Source organism: Pleurodeles waltl, chromosome 6, assembly GCF_031143425.1.
Source record: "Pleurodeles waltl isolate 20211129_DDA chromosome 6, aPleWal1.hap1.20221129, whole genome shotgun sequence".
Lineage (NCBI taxonomy): Eukaryota > Metazoa > Chordata > Amphibia > Caudata > Salamandridae > Pleurodeles > Pleurodeles waltl.
This window is the reverse complement of record NC_090445.1, coordinates 210,340,982-210,357,994: the sequence shown is the minus strand read 5'-3', so window position 1 is coordinate 210,357,994 and position 17,013 is coordinate 210,340,982. Positions and strand designations below refer to the sequence as shown.

Genomic DNA, 17,013 nt, shown 5'->3' with positions numbered 1-17,013 from the left:
CAGGTGGATAGTGAAATGCATCCAAACTTGTTACCTAAAGGCTAAAAGACAACTGCTAATTACGCCAAAGGCACATTCCACTAGGAAAAAAGGAGCAACAATGGCATTTCTAGGAAACATACCAATGAAATAAATTTGTAAAACAGCCACGTGGTCTACACCTCATACATTTACCAAGCATTACTGTGTAGATGTGTTAGCAACACAACAGGTCACAGTAGGACAGGCTGTACTAAGAACATTATTTCAGACAACTTCAACTCCTACAGGCTGACCACCACTTAGGGGAGGATTACTGGTTTGTAGTCTATGCATAGCATGTGTATCTGCAGCTGCACATGCCATTGAACGGAAAATGTCACTTACCCAGTGTACATCTGTTCGTGGCATGTTCCGCTGCAGATTCACATGCGCCCTCCCTCCTCCCTGGGAGCCTTTAGTCGTTTAAGTTACATTTAAAATGTTTACATATGTATATACATTTCTACTCCATTGCGTGGACACCTCTTTATTCAAACTCTGTATATACATCTCCATTGCATGGACATCTCTTTCTTTACACTCTATCACTCCTACCTTACCCTCTGCGGGAAAACAATCTAAGATGGAGTCGATGCCATGCGCAATGGAGCCGAAAAGGAGGAGTCACTCGTTCCTGTGACTTGAAAAGACTTCTTCAAAGAAAAACAACTTGTAACACTCCTAGCCCAACACTAGATGGCAGGACCTGTGCATAGCGTGTGAATCTGCAGCGGAAACATGCCACAAACAGATGTACACTGGGTAAGTGACATTTTCCATGTATATGTTCGATGGCATGTGTAGCTGCAGACACACATGCTGTGCATTATTCTGCCATTTAGTGTTGGGCTCGGAGTGTTACAAGTTGTTTTTCTTCGAAGAAGTGTTTTCGAGTCACAAGATCGAGTGACTCTTCCTCTTCGGTTCCATTGCGTATGGGCATCGACTCCATTGTTAGATTGTTTTCTTTCTGCCGTCGGGTTCGGACGTGTTTCCTTTCACTCTGAGATTTCGATTCGGGAAAACTTTTAAAAACGTTCTTTTTGTCGGTATTGTATTGATCGGGTTTATATCTTCCATTTCAACAGCGGTACCATCGGAGAAAACAACTTTACTTGCCCTTCGGGGCGCGTGCACCCAACTCCGGCCTATTCGGGCCGACCACGTGGAAGCCTCATGGATCGGACTCCATTCCGGTTCTGTCCTCTGTGCCACACAAAATACCCGTATATAGACCAGCATCTGTTTTGCGATCTTTGCCTTTCCCCGGATCATTGGGAAGAAAATTGTGAGGCCTGTCGAACCTTCCGATCAAAAAAGACTCTTCGAGACAGGAGGGCACGAAGACTCGAAATGGCGTAGAGAAGCAGCGAACATCTTTACGTGGAGGAGGAAGAAATTATGCAAACAGCGGTCTCGGTTTGAGATTCTGAATCCGAACAGAAATCAGAAGAACACAGACCGGTCACAGCAGGACAGCATGTGAGTTCGCCTGCCCCTGTACCCTCACAAAAGCAAAAACCTAAAGCCGTGGGTACACCACTGCCGGAAGGCCATGGCTCGGCCCGAAAAAAGACTGCTGGTGACCAACTTACCAGTTCGGCACCGAAAAAGGCCATTCCTCCCAAAACATCGGAGGCAACAAAGAGCTCCGCGTCCGCCTCCAGCAAACATCATTTTTTGGAGTCGAAAATTAGAAAATCACTTTTGGAGCCGAGAGCATCGACAGCATCATCTTTTTCGATCCCGAAAAAGCCTGCTTCGGAGCCGAAAAGGCCCACATACACAGAGGAACATGGACTTTCAAAAAGACTTAAAGAAAGCCACAAGACCTCTGAAGAGGAGTATCAAGTACAACCAATACTTGAGGTTATGGATGAAAGGCAGTCCAGGATCCACATCCAGAAGGAAACAGGCAGAATGCAGACAGCACCTCCTCTAAAACCAAAAGGAAAGCTTTCAGGAGGAATTGGACACTATGCAGCCTCCAGCAAAAGTGCCAAAGCAGAAGGAGAAACCTCCACCTCCTCAATCTTCTCCTCCTCATTCTCCTCCTCAATCTCCACACCTACCTACCTCTCCCCCTACTAGTCTTACACCAGTGCAGTCACCCACTTACTCTTTTGACTCACAACAGGACAATGTGGATCCATGGGACCTTTAAGATCCAGATCCCATTCCTAGTAATGACCCAGACAGCTATCCCTCTAAACCTTCGCCACCTGAGGATAGTACTGTCTACAATCAAGTTATAGCTAGGTCTGCAGCACACCATCGGGTCACCATGCATACAGAACCCCTAGAAGAGGATTTCTTGTTTAAAACCCTATCCTCAACACACTCTAAATATCAATGCCTTCCCATGCTCCCAGGCATGTTAAAACACGCAGATCAGATATTTAGTGAACCTGTTAAGGCATGTATAATAACGCCCAGGATAAAAAAAATATATAATCCTCCACCCTCTGATCCTGATTACATCACCCATCAGGTACCTCCAGATTCAGTGGTCGTTAGCGGTGCCAGAAAAAGAGCAAACAGTCAGTCATCAGGACATGCGCCCCCACCTGATCAGGAGAGCAGGAAATTTGATGCTGCATGGAAACGAGTTGCATACCAGGCAGCAAATCAGTGGAGAATAGCCAACTCCCAAGCACTGTTAGCTCGCTATAACAGCCCATTGGGACGAGATGCAAGACATAATCCAACATCTCCCCAAAGAACACCAAAAGAGGGCACAACAAGTAGTGGAAGAAGGGCAAGCCATTACTAACAATCAAATTTGATCTGCCCTAGATGCAGCAGACACCGCTGCTAGAAGTGTCAATACTGCAGTCACAATACGCAGGCATGCATGGCTCAGATCTTCTGGTTTTTAACCAGAAATACAGCAGGCTGTGTTAAATATGCCATTTGATAAAATGCATCGTTTTGGGCCAGAAGTTGACACAGCCATAGAAAAATTAAGAAAGGATTCAGACACTGCAAAAGCAATGGGCGCACTATATTCAACACCATACAGGGGATCCTTTCGGAAACCTCAGTTTCAAGGTGGGTTCAGACCACAGACAACAGAGGCATCCACATCACAGGCAAAACCAACCTACCAACCACAATACCAACGAGGTGGTTTTAGGGGCACATATAGAGGTCAGTACCCCAGAAATGAGGGAAATTTTAAACCTCTAAGCAACCTCCACAGCACCCAAAACAGTGACTTTTCTAATTCCCTTCCACTCCACACCTCTCCTATGGGGGGTAGAATACAACAGTTTCACACAAATTGGCAAAACATTACCACAGACAATTGGGTACAATCAATTATCCTCAATGTCTATTGCCTAGAATTGATACAAACTCCTCCAAATATACCACCAAGGTCACACAAACTATCCCCAGAACACATCAATCTGTTACAAGAAGTCCAATCTCTACTACTCAAACAAGCAATAGAATTGGAACCACAATCTCAAATAGGGACAGGAGTTTACTCACTATGGGGGTCATTCTGACCCCGGCGGGCGGCGGTTGCCGCCCGCCTGGCGGGAACCGGCATTTGGCCGCACCGCGGTCAAAAGACCGCTAGTGCCATTCCGACCTTCCCGCTGGGCCGGCGGGCGCTAACAATGTTAGCGCCCGCCGGCCCAGCGGGAAGGGGGCCTGCAACACTGAAGCCGGCTCCGAATGGAGCCGGCGGTGTTGCAGGTGTGCGACGGGTGCAGTTGCACCCGTCGCGCTTTTCACTGTCTGCTAGGCAGACAGTGAAAAGCAGGCTGGGGCCCTGTTAGGGGGCCCCTGCACTGCCCATGGCAGTGGCATGGGCAGTGCAGGGGCCCCCAGGGGCCCCAGGACACCCGTTCCTGCCAGCCTCTTCCTGGCGGTGTAAACCGCCAGAAACAGGCTGGCGGGAAGGGGGTCAGAATCCCCTGGGCAGCGCTGCTTGCAGCGTTGCCTTGGCGGATTTGCCCAGACAGGGGAAATCCGGCAGGAAACCGCCGGACCCGGTTTTCTGACCGCGGCTTTACCGCCGCGGTCAGAATGGGCAGGGAAGCACCGCCAGCCTGTTGGCGGTGCTTCCTCCATTCGCGGCTCTGGCGGTCTTTGACCGCCAGGGTCGGAATGACCCCCTATATTTCCTAATTCCCAAAAAAGATGGAACCCTCAGGCCAATATTAGATTTTAGGAACCTCAATCTTTACATTCTGTCAAAACATTTTCACATGGTAACTCTACAGGATGTTATCCCACTACTTCAAAAACACGATTTCATGACAGCATTAGACCTCAAAGATGCGTATTTTCATATACCCATCCATCGTGCACACAGAAAATATCTCAGGTTTGTCATTCAAGGAAAGCACAATCAGTTCAAAGAGTTGCCCTTCGGAATAACAACAGCTCCAAGGGTATTCATCAAGTGCTTAGCGGTAGTCGCAGCCTACCTAAGAAGACAACATATACATGTCTTTCCATATCTAGACGATTGGCTAATAAAATCAAACAGTCATACGCAATGACAAAATCATATGCATAATTTTAAACAAACCTTGCACACACTAGGGTTCTCAACAAACTACCAAAAATCACATCTACAACCTGCACAAATACAACAGTATTTGGGTGCAATACTAAAAGCATGTCCAAATACACAAAGGATACAAGCATTCCAAAAAGTAATCACACAAATACAAAAAAATCAGCGATACACTGTCAGATTTGTCATGAAGATTTTAGGGATGATGGCATCATGTATTGCAGTTGTTCCACACGCAAGACTAAACATGCGGCCCTTACAACAGTGCCTTGCACAACAATGGTAACAGGCACACGGTCAACTTCAGGATCTAGTGTTGATAGACTGCCAAACATGCATGTCCGTTCAGTGGTGGAATTCCACAAATCTAAGTAAAGGGCGGCCATTTCAAAACCCTGTGCCTCAGACCATAATTACAACAGATGCATCAGTGATTGGTTGGGGAGCTCACCTAAACAATCACAACATTCAAGTGCAATGGGATACCAAACACAAACAGCTACATATACAGGGAGTGCAGAATTATTAGGCAAATGAGTATTTTGACCACATCATCCTCTTTATGCATGTTGTCTTACTCCAAGCTGTATGGGCTCGAAAGCCTTCTACCAATTAAGCATATTAGGTGATGTGCATCTCTGTAATGAGAAGGGGTGTGGTCTAATGACATCAACACCCTATATCAGGTGTGCATAATTATTAGGCAACTTCCTTTCCTTTGGCAAAATGGGTCAAAAGAAGGACTTGACCGGCTCAGAAAAGTAAAAAATAGTGAGATATCTTGCAGAGGGATGCAGCACTCTTAAAATTGCAAAGCTTCTGAAGCGTGATCATCGAACAATCAAGCGTTTCATTCAAAATAGTCAACAGGGCAAAATAACTGCCCATGAACTGAGAAAAGTCAAGCGTGCAGCTGCCACGATGCCACTTGCCACCAGTTTGGCCATATTTCAGAGCTGCAACATCACTGGATTGCCCAAAAGCACAAGGTGTGCAATACTCAGAGACATGGCCAAGGTAAGAAAGGCTGAAAGACGACCACCACTGAACAAGACACACAAGCTGAAACGTCAAGACTGGGCCAAGAAATATCTCAAGACTGATTTTTCTAAGGTTTTATGGACTGATGAAATGAGAGTGAGTCTTGATGGGCCAGATGGATGGGCCCGTGGCTGGATTGGTAAAGGGCAGAGAGCTCCAGTCCGACTCAGACGCCAGCAAGGTGGAGGTGGAGTACTGGTTTGGGCTGGTATCATCAAAGATGAGCTTGTGGGGCCTTTTCGGGTTGAGGATGGAGTCAAGCTCAACTCCCAGTCCTACTGCCAGTTCCTGGAAGACACCTTCTTCAAGCAGTGGTACAGGAAGAAGTCTGCATCCTTCAAGAAAAACATGATTTTCATGCAGGACAATGCTCCATCACACGCGTCCAAGTACTCCACAGCGTGGCTGGCAAGAAAGGGTATAAAAGAAGGAAATCTAATGACATGGCCTCCTTGTTCACCTGATCTGAACCCCATTGAGAACCTGTGGTCCATCATCAAATGTGAGATTTACAAGGAGGGAAAACAGTACACCTCTCTGAACAGTGTCTGGGAGGCTGTGGTTGCTGCTGCACGCAATGTTGATGGTGAACAGATCAAAACACTGACAGAATCCATGGATGGCAGGCTTTTGAGTGTCCTTGCAAAGAAAGGTGGCTATATTGGTCACTGATTTGTTTTTGTTTTGTTTTTGAATGTCAGAAATGTATATTTGTGAATGTTGAGATGTTATATTGGTTTCACTGGTAATGATAAATAATTGAAATGGGTATATATTTATTTTTGTTAAGTTGCCTAATAATTATGCACAGTAATAGTCACCTGCACACACAGATATCCCCCTAACATAGCTAAAACTAAAAACAAACTAAAAACTACTTCCAAAAATATTCAGCTTTGATATTAATGAGTTTTTTGGGTTCATTGAGAACATGGTTGTTGTTCAATAATAAAATTAATCCTCAAAAATACAACTTGCCTAATAATTCTGCACTCCCTGTAAATCACTTGGAGTTGTTAGCTGTCTTCCTAGCACTCAAAGCTTTTCAACCTCTTCTCACACAGAAGAATGTCCTTATCAAAACAGACAACATGACAACCATGTATTACCTAAACAAACAGGGAGGGACACATTTATCCCAACTCTCCCTTCTAGCCCAGAAAATTTTGAAATGGGCAATCCACAACCAAATTCACCTGTTAGCACAATACATTCCAGGGATAGACAATCAATTAGCGGATATCCTCAGAGAAATCACCAACAAACACACAAATGGGAGATTCATCCTCATATACTTCAAAAATACTTTCAACAGCGGTGGACGCCAAACATAGATCTGTTCGCCACAAGTGAAAGCACAAAATGCCAAGACTTCGCATCCAGACACCCACATCCCCTATCCAAGGGCAATGCTCTGTGGATCAGTTGGTCAGGGATACTTGCTTATGCTTTTCCCATTCTCCCACTCCTTCCGTTTCTAGTCAACAAGTTGCGACAAACTTCACTCAACATGAAACTCATAGCACCAACATGGGCACATCAACCGTGGTACACAACATTACTAGACCTGTCAGCAGTACCGCACTCCAAACTCCCAGCCAGACCAGATCTGTTGACACAAAGCAGAGGCCAAATCAGGCACCCAAATCACTCAATCTAGCAATTTGGCTCTTGAGGTCATAGAGTTTGGATATTTACAACTGCCATCAGAATGTATGGAAGTTATTAAACAAGCAAAAAAAAAACACTACTAGACAGTGCTATGCAAACAAATGGAAAATATTTGTATATTACTGTCAATCTAAACATATTGACTCTCTTACAGCATCAATACAAGACATTGTGTGCTATTTACTAAAATAAAATTTAGCATTCTCTTCAATAAAAATTCATCTTACTGCAATTTCAGCATACTTACAAAATGTACAGCACAGCTCTTTATTTAGAGTTCCTGTCATTAAAGCTTTCATGGAAGTTTTAAAACTCATCATTCCACCCAGGACACCACCAGTCCCTTCTTAGAATTTAAATATAGTGCTTACGTGCCTTATGGGACCACCATTTGAGCCCATGCACTCCTGCCAAATGCAATTCTTAACATGGAAGGTTGCCTTCCTAATGGCAATTACTTCTTTAAGAAGAGTAAGTGAAATCCAAGCCTTTACTCTTGAAGAACCATTCTTCCATGTACACAAGTATAAAGTTGTACTAAGAACAAACCCAAAATATCTTCCAAAGGTTGTATCACCATTTCATATAAATCAAACAGATATTTATATATTTATATATAGATATATATTATGTTTACTGCTAATTATTCTGATTCAAGCATGTGAATCTATGAAAGATACCCCAATACTAGAGAAGAAAATAAGTTACTTACCTGTAAGTGTGGTTCTACAGTATTGGTATCTTTCATAGATTCATATGCGAACCATCCTCCTCCCCATAGAGGCTCACCTCACGTGTTATTCTTTTATACATTACTTGTACTAGAAAATCTGAGAGACTGGAGCCTCTGTGGTGAGGGTTCTAAAGGGTGCTGTTGCCTGATTGGCCAATAGGCTGGACTTTGGGTCATTTCTATTAACACTGATAAGCTGTTAAACTGAATGTATTTTTCCATTAACTTCAATGTAAAATTTTAATTTACTGCTTTCTATGTCCTGTGGGACTCCCACTTCAACGACAGGGAATGATTCAAGCATTTGAACCTGTGAATCTGTGAAAGATACCAATACTGGAGAACCACAGTTACAGGTAAGTAACTTATTTTCTTGTGTGTGAAGTGAGACACTATATTGTAGGGATCCAGTCCGTTTTTACAAAGATGAAAGCAGGCATGATTCTGTTATTGGCTGAGCATGTGAATTATGAGCACTCTAAAGACACATCCTTAAAGAGCTGTAGTGTGATGATTGGGTTAGCTTGACCATCCGATGTGTTGGTTTAAGGAGTTCTGTAGTCGGGACAAAACTACTCTGATTATTACTGTCCTCTTTTTTTGGGATAATCTGGTTTGACTAATGAGCAATGCCTTGTTTGACCTGCGTTTGATGCATATGGTCATATGGGAAAATTTCACAGGCATTTGGGGCCAGATGTAGGTAGGTATCAAATTGCAACTCGCAATACAAAATGCAGAAAGGTGTCTCAGACACCTTCTGCGACTCGCTATGGGGTCGCAAAGACGCACCTCATGAATATTAATGAGGTGGGTCGCAGTTTGCGACCCCATAGCGAGTCCATGCCCCCAAAAGGGATGGTGGCGTGCTGGAGACAGCAGACCACCATGTCTGTGACTTCTTTTAAATAAAGCAGTTTTTTTTCTTTTTGCAGCCCGTTTCCTTAAAGGAAAACGAGCTGCAAAACGAAAAAATTCCGAAACCATTTTGTTTCGTTTTTTTCAGAGTAGGCAGTGGTCCATAGGACCACTGCCTGCTCTGAAAAAATATTTTTGGTGGCATTCACAAAGGGGAAGGGGTCCCATGGGGACCCCTTCCCTTTTGCGAATGTGTTACCATCCACTTCAAGTGGATGGTAACTGCGAGTTGGTTTGCGACCGCATTCGCGGTCACAAACCAACTCAGCATGGCGATGCGGTCGCAAATAGGAAGGGAACCCCCCTTCCTATTTGCGAGTCGCAGCCTCAAATTGCGAGTCGGTACCGACTCGCAATTTGAGGTTGTGCATCGCGTTAAGCCTTTTGCGCCTCGCAAACTGCGTTTATCGCAGTTTGCGAGGCGCAAAAGGCTTCCTACATCTGGCCCTTGATCCCTTTACCCCCAAAGGCATTGTAGACCGTATATAGCATTTTTAACTTAATCATATTCCATGAGGTGCGAGTACAGTTGTTTTATTGTTGAAGTGACATTTATTTATTTAGATTCAGATGGACTCCAGCTGTTTTGCAATCTCTTAAATTACTGAATATCTTCTTCAGGGATCCAAGGGTAAATTAAGTTGCAGTAAATCAGCCAGGAAAGAACCCCTATCCCTGGTTAATTAAATGTAGTGGTTCGTTTGTAGAAGTGGGTGTTCAATCTAAGCATCATGTGTTGGCAGTTTGATTGGTCTGTGACAGCAGTAGTGTGGTGTGAGCCCTACCCTAGGTTTTGGTTTGCTGTGCTAGTTAGTGCTGGTGTTACTCACACTTTGAGGTCACTGAAAAAGGAGAGTCTACTAACAAATGTTTACTTCAAAGATTTGTTTTTTGTACCATTTAGGTAAAGGACCCTCTCCATCCAGTAAAATATATGACACTCACAATTATAACTTGAGCCACTGTTTCATTTCGTCTCGCAGCCATATGTGGAGAATATGTGGCGACCTATGCCGAAGGCTGCAGATATATGCCAAAGAACGCCAGTGACAGTGGGAAGCCCACACAGTTAACACAGGCGGTTTCTAGTAGCGGGGATTGAGATACTAAACTATCTTAGGACTTACATTTTTTTTTTATTGAGGTATTTCTTAATACAAAAGAAAATGTGGATTTTGCAGCATGAATTTGATGTAGATTGAAGAGCAGAGCATAGTCCTCTTTTTTTTTTTTTTGCTGTGAAAGTTTCATTGTTTCTCATGAGGTGTAATTCAAGCAGTGTTGGCACTATTTGGAGAGTCGCCGTAGCTTACAAACTTGGTCTTTCGATGTTTTTTTGTTACGAACAGTCTCATACCATATTTGTCAAATGAGGTATTGTGTACCCTTACCATTTTGTTTCTATTAAAGTAGGTCTTTCTCTCCTTTGGTTTCTATGTCGTAATGTTCACATCCAAAATATTGTGGAGCAAAGTATATATTGATTAAACCAAAGGTTTACTGTTCTGGACACAAAGTCGACTTTGCAGATGTATACATTGACAAGGTCCATAGGTTTAGGAACCCTATGGCCATCTACATATATTTAACTGGTCGATATTTTGGTCATTGTTATATTGCTACGATATTACTGTAGATTAATATTTAAACTATAGTTCCATGCTTCACCCTCACTTGGCAATTGCTGTACTTGAATGTGTACTTTTGAACCTCGTAAACAGTGTTTGAATAGCACAAACTAAACTTGGCCTATTTTCTCTCTTGTCATTTATTTCAGGCCTTCTGATGAACCCATGGAGGAGGAACCGGTGTTGTAAAGTGCCAAGATGTCCAGTAACCGTCACCTCGTGGGGTTTTTGTTATTGTGATTTGTTTATTTTTTCTATTAAAAAACAAACAAACAAAAAAAATCTCAAACCAAAAAAAGTGCCACTTGAAGTGCGCTGCTGTTCTTCGCCCCTCCAACACCTGATCCGACCAGCATCTTCATGTCGTTTGCACTCTCCATGGCATCCCCTCCTGGTGTTTCTTGCGTTTTGTGATCTGTGTTCTCCATCTCTCCAAAGACATCCTAGCAGCCGTGAAAGGACTGGTTCCGACACCTTGCACTCCACGAGACACTGAGAGCGGACACCAAATAAAAAAGGAAAAACTACTCCAAACACTCTTTTGTCTCTTCTCGCTTGCTCGTTCTCTCTCTCTTTCTATCTGTCCCCGTGACTGTCACCTCTCAAGAGTTTTCCATCACACTCCCTGGGTCACCTTTTCACCCAAAGGCTCTTACCATGTATGAATGTCGTGACTTTCTAACTGGTTGTAAATGCATTTTCGATTGTTGATCCTTGATAGCAGGAGAGAAAGCAACATTTGGTGCCTTTAAATCATTATTTTCTTAGGTTCAATTTTTAATGCTTTGTTTTCTGTTTTCTGTACGTCAGTTTCGGTGAGTGGGCGGGAAGGAGAAAGACAAGTTTTTGTAGGAAACGCAGGGACCAGTCACATGACCACACTGGCTTCCCTACTGTAGATCACCCTCCGTAGGCACACCCGGGCTGCTTTATCTCTGCCCCCAGCAGTGGCGAAACGAAACTTGAGGGGGGGGGGGGGCCCTGCACAGTACAAGAAGCTCCCCTTCTCCCATACTCACGCAGGAACTCTCAGTACAGAGTACTGTGGTGATGGCAACCCCCAGCCCCCAACACCCCCTCTCCCTCCGGGGGGCTGCAGGGGCCTTTGTTATGCCACTGACACAAGCCACCTTTCCTTCCTCCGCTGTGCCTTTGGCTGTTTATACATCTGTCCCCTTAACCAGTGTCGATGATGTCAGCCATCCGTATATGTTGACATGGTACAGTCAGTTCGTTTTTTTCTAGACCTCCATTTTTTGAACCCCCCTGAGGTACAAGGTTGCTGTAAAAGAACAACAGTTGGGCATCTTTGTTCTTTTTTTTTTTTAATTTGTTCTTTTTTTTTTTAATTTGTTCTTTTTTTATGTTCTGGATGTTCATTTGGGTATTATAACTCTTGTAGAGCAGCCCTACCGCTTAGAACCATATAGTAATTATGGAGCTGGTGTCGAGTGTTTGTACAGCAAGAATTCCATCTGGCAATAAAGGAAACTGTACACATTTTCTGCTTCATAACCACACAACCTGGCAGCCTAGAGTTACTTTCTTTTATGGTTCACTCTTCGCTTTCTAGCTACTGTACTTTCTAGCATCCCTTTAATAATCTGTTTCATTGTAGATGCTGTTAGCTAGGTTTCAGGTTAAGTTATGTTTTCATCTTTGCTGCACAAGACCACTTTTTAACCTTGCTGACTGCTTCAAACATATTAGAGCTCAATGATCCAAAGCAGTCACAGGTAGGCAAAGAGTCCTTCCTCCAGAAGATAGAACCGAGAGAGTCTAGTTGTCAGTCCCAGTCTGAAGCTGCTGCCTTTACATCTGCACAGCAGCAAGTATCAGTTGTTTAGATCTTCACTTGATGTCGGTTCTATATATCTCTGTCCAATATGTGGTATTTACTCCACAGAGGAGAATCCAAGAGAATGGCAAATGTGCTGGAACATGTGGTAGAACTGCCTGCATCTCATGTGGTTACTGGCCTCAGATGTGCCTGAACAAATAGTGTGACTGAAAGTAACCACGTTTAAGGAAACTACTTTCGAGCAATAATGGTCCAACTCCAGCGATTACTGAAAAATATCATTATTCTTCAGTTCTAGTTTCTTTTCAGCTTATACCAGCAAAGCACTACTTCCTAGGTCATTGACATGGATTGGGAGGAGATGGTTATGGAAAGATCGTCATAAATCTCATCCAGCTCTTCTCTTAAGGAGGGCTGTTTGATCTGCCTTTGGTTATGTTCGTGTGACGACTGTGGTTGCTTGTTTCTTTGTCCAAAAAGTGGTCACCTACAAAGTGGAATCCCTGTTTGCATACTCATGAGAGCACAAAACCACCATGATTCAAAGATGTAATGTTGTTGTATTTTCTTACAAATGTATAAGGACAATTTTACTGTCTTTTATTGTGTGTAAAATATATATATATATATATATATATGTGTGTGTGTGTGTATATACATTTTTGTGAGTCTGCAGTGGCAGGGGAAATTACCTGTTTCTGTGCTCTGCAGGCAGAAGGATACACCCCTTCCTTGGCTCCCAGAGGCCATATTCCGATAGCACTTCTCATGTTCTGACCAAGAACACACATTAGCTTGCCTGTTCCCCAATCACTTGAGTACACTCTTATGCACACATTCCGTCGCACACTTTGCACATCCTAGGTCCCGCAGCAGGTCAGAACTACAGTGCCTGCTGCGAGGGATCCTTTTACCGCCTGTTAAATGTGTCTTTTGTTTGCTATTCGCGACATCCATTCCCCTTTCTTGGACTCTTCACTTTTTTTTCATTCTTCTCTCAGCTACGTGGTTCTTCAAAATTAATCTTTCAAATCATTTGCTCTGTCTTTAGTTCTGGACTCGTAAGCAAGGGTATGTGCTGCAGCTGTCGATTCTTAGGGTGCCTAGATCATTGCCTGTGTACTACATTAGTTAGGTCGCTTACCTTTGCTTCCTGCATACACAATACTTGGTACTTTGTATGTATCCTGCCAAACTAGGCACAAATCATTTCTTTTGTATTTCGTTCGGATTGATAAAGGTCACCAGACCTGTCAAACTCAGTTAAACACTCCACCTTTTGTGTGTCACGTCCTGGGTGCCCCCAGAGGTCAGCCTCAACTCAGCTTTTGAACTCAGGTCCTAAGATGTCCTTTCAGGAACATTAGCAGCAGGGGCATCCTGTAAAACAGGTTAGTCTAACACCCTTTCTAGAACACTACCCTGTTGTTCATACCCTACCTAGAGAGTCTTTATACATATGTTTTCCCTTAAAGTAGTCTCCTGTCTTGTCAGACTGGAGCCTTCTGGAAACTGCTGCCTTGGTGCTGCTGCTCGAGGAGTGAGCAGGCACTTAACTATTGATTCTGTAATAACCGCTTTATAAATATACTTTTTTTGGTTTGAGCCACCTATTTCACCAGTCTTCTGTATTGCTCAACGTCCATCTGGACATGAACTTTGTCCTGTTGGCTTATGAAATGCACCTCAGTTGTGATTTGAAATGCTCTTCTAGTACTTGTGGCCCCATGCTGTCCCTGTACTGGTAGTCACCATACCTTTGCCAGTGTACATCACTTCTGGTTTCTATCCGGCTGGGTGCTCCTTGCCATGTGAATACAAGCTTCTTAGAGGAGTTTGTCACCATTTCGTAACACATGGTAGAACACATATTGGAAACCTTCTTTTTGAAGCTAAGAATTGAAAATTGCACACACGTCTTAAACTCCATGAATCACTTGTTGGTTCTTAGTGATGGCACATTACAGTTTATTGTAAGTGTACCTATGGTGTAACCTCAGTTTACCTTAAGCAAAACTTGCCTTATTAGTCTGTTCAGGTTACAGCGGCATCTAAGTAATTCTCAAATGGAGACATCTAGGTCCGGTGACCCACAAAGATGCCGGAGAAGGGGCTCCGGATGGTGATTCAAGTGGTAGCAATAGTGACTCAGTTGGTCAGAAAGAGTTGGGTATCACGAAAACAAAAGGTATGTGGTATCAGTGCTTATTTGTCTGAGTGGTTTTGTCAAAAGTGTGCAGTCCCTGGGTCACTTATTTGGCAGTGAAGATTGAAGGAAGCAAAAAGCAATGTGCCGCTTTCTGTGGTTCATGCATGCCATTAGAAAGTACCAGGGTAAACATTGCATTCATATGAGTTGTATTCTTGAATGACTTATCTTTCCATATTACCTACACCTGTGTCATAAGAAAGGCTCTTCTCTTAGACATGGTCTTGTTCCTTGTGGCCTTTGAGCAGAAGTTCAACCCGTTTTTCTTGGACTAAGCTTGTCAGTTCCTACTATTAGAACCTGTCCATTTTCAGAATATGATAACACGAAACAAAAGTAGCTGTTCACATAGTTACTTTCTAGATGAAGCATAGCATTTTGTTCCCTTGGTTCCTTGCCTATTTTTAAGGTAGCTGGAGCGTGATGCTCCAGGTTGAACGTAAAAGAATTGGAGTGATCTTTAACAATTTAAAACCTCACTTCATGTTAAAATGGGCAGTGGTTTTGTAGGTTCTGAGCTGCTGGGGTTCTCATAACCTAATAAAATGCCTGGAACCAAAAACACTGGTCGCCTCGCCATGAATTTAAACCATCTGTGAGATGGTTTGTCTGTGAGCCCCACTGCCTACATAGTGTGTCCTATGACTGACTATCTGCATATAAAATGTGTGCATCTGTTGGTGCTTTCACTGCGTACGTACGCATTATGTTTAAGTGTAGGGATTTATTTTAAATCATAGCACAGGGACCTCAACAGACCTGCATTTATTATAGGGACATTACAAGCATTTCAAATCAGACCTGTCTTACATGATTGGACAGTTCCAGCGCTTCTCAGCAGGTCTGCAATACTTTTACTTGGGGCATATCAGGACTGCAGTACTTTAATGAATGGTATTGAAATTTTCCAAAAGAAAGCAGGTACTCTGAGATGGGGAAGACAGTGTCTGCACAACATTACTCCATTTCAAACGCTGGCACCTATAGAGCTTGCAGAAGGGATAGAGGGAAGTCTGATGGATCAGAGCAGGGAGGAGACGAAAGCCTCCAGCACCCTAAACTCCCGTCTTAAACCAATCCGCAAGGGTTGTTTACATATTTATTATTTCTCAAAATGGGAATGTTAAATAATTGTTTTGTTTATTTTCTATTTTTTGTGGGTTGGGGTGGTCAAGTCGATTCGGGGGATCCAAAACTGTCTTTTTCAGTTCTGTTGTCCCGAAGTCATTGGCCCATCCACTGCCGCCATTGCTGTGTATGTGCTCATTGACGTCACAGTAGCTTTTCCATATTGTTTTCTAATTTAAAGATGACAATTTTTGAACAGTATTAATTCATTGTAGGTGTTTGCTAATTTGTGTCCTTCTCCTCCACCCTTCCTACCCAGCCCACCAATGGGGTGAGATGTGGTCTGTTATGTCCAATTCTAGTCTGTTTCCCCTCTCTGCTTTCTGCGTGTTTCTCGCTCTCTCTGAATATGGTTTTCAGTGAGTATTTTGTAATTTGTTCAAATGTTTGTCCTTGTGTAAATAAACCTGTTTCTGGGAGTACATCAAGCTAAGGTCTGATTTATTTGCTCTAATGCATTGTTGAATAATGTACGTTTTCTCCAACTAAGAAACGTTTATGTAGCTTGAATTGTTTGTAAACACAACTGTGCCTTGAGCTTGTAGCTAGTGGTTGAGGCCAATATTGTGTGCATGTTCCTATAAAGGTTTAACATTTTGGGCATTGACCACATGGAGTTAAGGGAATCACCATTGCTACATCCCTGTCATACCCATATCTTGTGTTTTTTTCCACCATCACTAAAAATACTATATTAAACAAAAAGGGTTTATCCAAGTGGTGTCTGCAATTCAGGTCCTAATAAGAGCGTTAACAGGTTAAGGTTTTTGGTTTCAGATTGATTGGCAGATCCCAGGAAGGCGCTTACGGTGCAATAGGTGATTCCCTTTGACTGATAAAAATACAATGCCACGTATCTTCACTGGGTGATCTCTATATAAAACATTACAAATGAAAAGACTAAGTGGGTGGGTTATACACGCTAAGGTGTGAAGCCGTGTAACCATCACTGAATCCTAGAAAGGTCAATGAGGCAGGGAATTTGGAAGATCAATTGTGAATCTGAAGCACAGAAACATGAGTTACTAAGGACCCTAAAAGTACTCAAGACCAAGAGGACAGTACTACGTAGGAGGACACTCCATTCATGTCACAAACCATACATCTGGCTCACTGTTTGAGAGTGAAATCATTTTGAAGAAACGTGTCCCCTGTGGAAGAGGCTTCAGGAAATGCCTTTGACCATAAGAAAGAGAAAAAGGTGGTCTAAATAGAAGCAATGTTGTGTACCTTTGTCTACAACAATGCAAAGAACATCTGTTCCACATGCACCAGAAGAGTGGTTACAAAAATAAAAGGTATCATCTAAGGACTGGTGTAAGACATTTC

The 17,013-nt window shown here is 43.1% G+C and overlaps 1 protein-coding gene across 9 annotated transcripts in view; it reads left to right on the top strand.

The window, feature by feature from the left end:
- HDAC5 (histone deacetylase 5) overlaps positions 1 to 16,112 on the top strand; it is a 962,367-nt gene extending 946,255 nt beyond the window's left edge. For 8 of the 9 annotated variants that reach the window (XM_069237853.1, XM_069237857.1, XM_069237855.1 and 5 more), the window contains one exon: positions 10,696 to 16,112. In XM_069237853.1, the coding sequence (XP_069093954.1) occupies positions 10,696 to 10,735 (40 nt within the window). In that variant the 3' untranslated portion in view covers positions 10,736 to 16,112. The remainder of the gene's footprint in view (positions 1 to 10,695) is intronic. The other variant, XM_069237859.1, reaches the window with a different exon arrangement.
- Positions 16,113 to 17,013: the final 901 nt, after the last annotated feature.